This window comes from Nicotiana tabacum, chromosome 22 (assembly GCF_000715075.1).
Source record: "Nicotiana tabacum cultivar K326 chromosome 22, ASM71507v2, whole genome shotgun sequence".
NCBI lineage: Eukaryota > Viridiplantae > Streptophyta > Magnoliopsida > Solanales > Solanaceae > Nicotiana > Nicotiana tabacum.
Genome location: NC_134101.1, coordinates 33,247,217 through 33,250,422, shown reverse-complemented (window position 1 = coordinate 33,250,422; position 3,206 = coordinate 33,247,217). Strand labels below are relative to the sequence as shown.

Here is a 3,206-nt window from a genome sequence, read left to right as displayed (position 1 = left end):
CAAGCTATTATATGTTATGAGTTCGAACAGTAAAAATAATCATTACTATTTGTATTAAGATAAAGTGTCTATAAATTAGACTCTTTGGGATGCAACACTTTTTCCAATCATGATGTTTTGTGCACCTTTTTAAATAATATTTTTATATTTACTTTTTATTTTTATTCATTACATGAAAACATATACTACTCCATTATACTATGCGTAAGTTTATGACCACACATAGAACCACCGACAGCTAATCCTCACAAAAGACAACATCACTCGGACATAACACAAAAGGAGAAATATTGAGCATTTTTTCTCGTTTAATTTAATTATAAAGAGGTTCGATTATTTGCCAATAGTACTCTTCTTTTCTTTATTTTTAAAAAGACCACCGTTGTATGGTGGAGATTTAGCCAATGGTACTCGTCCTTCTTAAACAAAAAAGCTACTCCACTTAATTCAAAGCTTCGTGTTTCTTTCCCAGAGATGCCCTGCTACTGAACATGGTTCTTCAAAGAAAATTAACCAAAGCCATTGAGCTCAAATACAACATGCGCTCAGTCAAATCTCAAATCCCTGTAAACCATTGCCTATGGCTTATTATTACCATATTTCTCCAGATTATCATCCTCTTCTTCCTCCTCCGCTCATCTCAGCCGTCAAACACGCAACACGCGGTGGCTCTCAACCCCAGCGACTGCCAATCCGGTTACGTTTACGTCTACGATCTTCCCCCAGCTTTCAACAAAGAGCTCATAGACCAATGTCACGAGTCAGACCGCGGCTGCGGCGCAGTTTCGAATGGTGGGTTTGGAACCAAAGCTACTGGGCTCGAACACGTTGTACCAAGAAATCTCACTCCAGCTTGGTACTGGACTGACATGTATTCTGCTGAGGTTATTTTTCATAACAGAATGTTGAGCCACAAGTGTAGGACTTTAGATCCAGAAAAAGCAAAAGGGTTTTACATCCCGTTTTACGCTGGGCTTGATATTGGTAAATTCTTATTCAATTATTCAGCTAAAGATCGAGATCGAAAAAGTGAAATGCTTCTTGATTGGTTAAAAGAACAACCAACTTTCACTAGAAATAAAGGAGTTGACCATTTTATTATGCTTAGTAGATTAACTTGGGATTTTCGTAGATTAACTGATAATGATGCAGATTGGGGTTCGAAATTACTTCACATGCCACTAATGAGGCACGTGTTTCGTTTATCAGTTGAGAAACATCAGAACGATAATTTAGAAGAAAGTGTTCCTTATCCTACAGCGTTTCACCCAAGATCAGAATCCGACATAATACAATGGCAGAATTACATTCGTAGCTACAAACGTACGAAGCTGTTTTCATTCGTTGGAGCTAAGCGTGAGAAAATCAAGAATGATTTCCGAGGGGTATTAATGGATTACTGTAAAAGCGAGGAAGATTACTGTGGGGCGGTTGATTGCGCCACCGGGATCTGTTCCGACGGAGCTACGGCGATAATGGAGACGTTTCTTGGTTCAGATTTCTGTTTACAGCCAAGAGGAGATGGGTTGACTAGGCGGTCAATGTTTGACTGTATGTTGGCCGGTTCAATTCCGGTTTATTTTTGGAAAGGAACATTTAAAGGTCAATATGAATGGCATTTGCCGTGGATGCCGGAGAGTTATACAGTGTTTATTGATAATAGAGATGTGAGAGCTACAAATGGGAGTTTGATTTTAAAGGTATTGGAAAGTTTTCATAAAGATAAAGTTAAAGAAATGAGAGAAACTTTGATTAATCTTCTTCCCAAGTTTGTTTATGCAAGATCAGGTGAAGATTTAGGAAGTGTTAAAGATGCATTTGATATCAGTATTGACAGAGTATTGAAGAGGTTGGAAATTGGCAGAAATCAACTTCTTACCCAGAATCAAGCATATTTTGAGTCGTAAGAAAAGTTTCTTTTTCAGTAATTTTAATTTTTGTTTGTTTACACATTTTGATTGATTGATAGTTGTAGTTAAATTCCAAAGGTGGTAATTACTGTTTTCTTCAGATATGCTGAAGAAAAAACTTCATACCATTATTAATTCCCCATTTCATAAATCAATAAGGTCTTTTACTAATGTTTACTAGGATTTAATTGTAATTGTGATCTAGCTAACTCGTTTTTGTTAATAGTAGTAGTATTTTTAAATGATCCTAACCTTTGGATTTTAAAATCAAGTGACAATCAACTAGTAGTAGAAAATGTTGTTTGTTTGGAAGGATTAGGAAAAGAAAGAATTTTCTCAACTGCTCCCATAGAACTGGTACTCAGATTAGCAATGAAACGAAAAGGAAAGCAGGTTACCGCCAAAGATGTGGCTCAGAGGATGGGATGCTCTTCCCTCGACCAAAGGTATTGGGTCCGACTTCTGTATATAAAAAAATGCTTAGTCGGGAGCTCTTTCCTCGAATAAGGACCTATACAGTGAGAATTCGGATATAATCGGGCTACAATGCGGATAGATGACACCAGGTGGGAAATCAACTTTTAGACTTTTGATTCAACTCCATGAGCTTATCTCGGAGAATGGAAAATTGTGTTGATATGAAAATGTAAGGAGCTCTTTCCGAATGGGGCCTTATATGGGGCGAATCCGAATATAGTGGGGTTTCAATATAGATACCGAATACCTTGTGTGGGAAAACAAATTTTAGTAGGCTTTTGGACATAAATTCCAAGATTTTTTTTCAAATTTGGAATTTCAAGAAAATTTGATTTGAAGATAAAGTTATGTTTGGTTATAATTTTTGCAACATATTTGGATGTATTTTTTAAAATCATGAAATATGATTTATACCCCATAATTTGTAAAAAATATTAAAATCACTCCGGCTTGATTATCCTCCTTGAAACAAACAATCAAACATTAACTGTACGAACAATCTCTAATAAAAGTTTGTTTAACTGTACGAACAATCTCTAATAAAAGTTATAGTAGTATAAATTGTAGATCTCAATCGTAGATGTCAAAATATAGTCCAAAGTCAATCAATTAGATGGTGGGTAGTTGTAGGTGTTACCTAGGTTTAATAACTGATTAAGATTCTTTTATAAATTTAAAAAATATAGGGTAAAATTGTAAGATTTAAAAATACTAACTTTCTAATTTTCCAATTGAAAAACTGCACCAGGTTTTTAAATCCGAAAATGCATTGTCAAGTTGGATTTGAAAATTTGCAAAAATTTCATAATCAAACATTGT

At 35.2% G+C, this 3,206-nt stretch overlaps 1 protein-coding gene across 1 annotated transcript; it reads left to right on the top strand.

Moving 5' to 3' along the window:
- Positions 1 to 252: 252 nt before the first annotated feature.
- On the top strand, positions 253 to 2,081 carry LOC142176347 (xyloglucan galactosyltransferase XLT2-like). The gene has a single exon (XM_075243613.1). It carries the CDS (start codon positions 492 to 494, stop codon positions 1,905 to 1,907), a length of 1,416 nt encoding a protein of 471 aa, XP_075099714.1. The 5' UTR covers positions 253 to 491; the 3' UTR covers positions 1,908 to 2,081.
- Positions 2,082 to 3,206: the final 1,125 nt, after the last annotated feature.

Excerpts from the sequence above, each read along its gene's own strand:
- LOC142176347 (XM_075243613.1), top strand. The coding sequence starts at position 492 with ATGGTTCTTCAAAGAAAATTAACCAAAGCCATTGAGCTCAAATACAAC.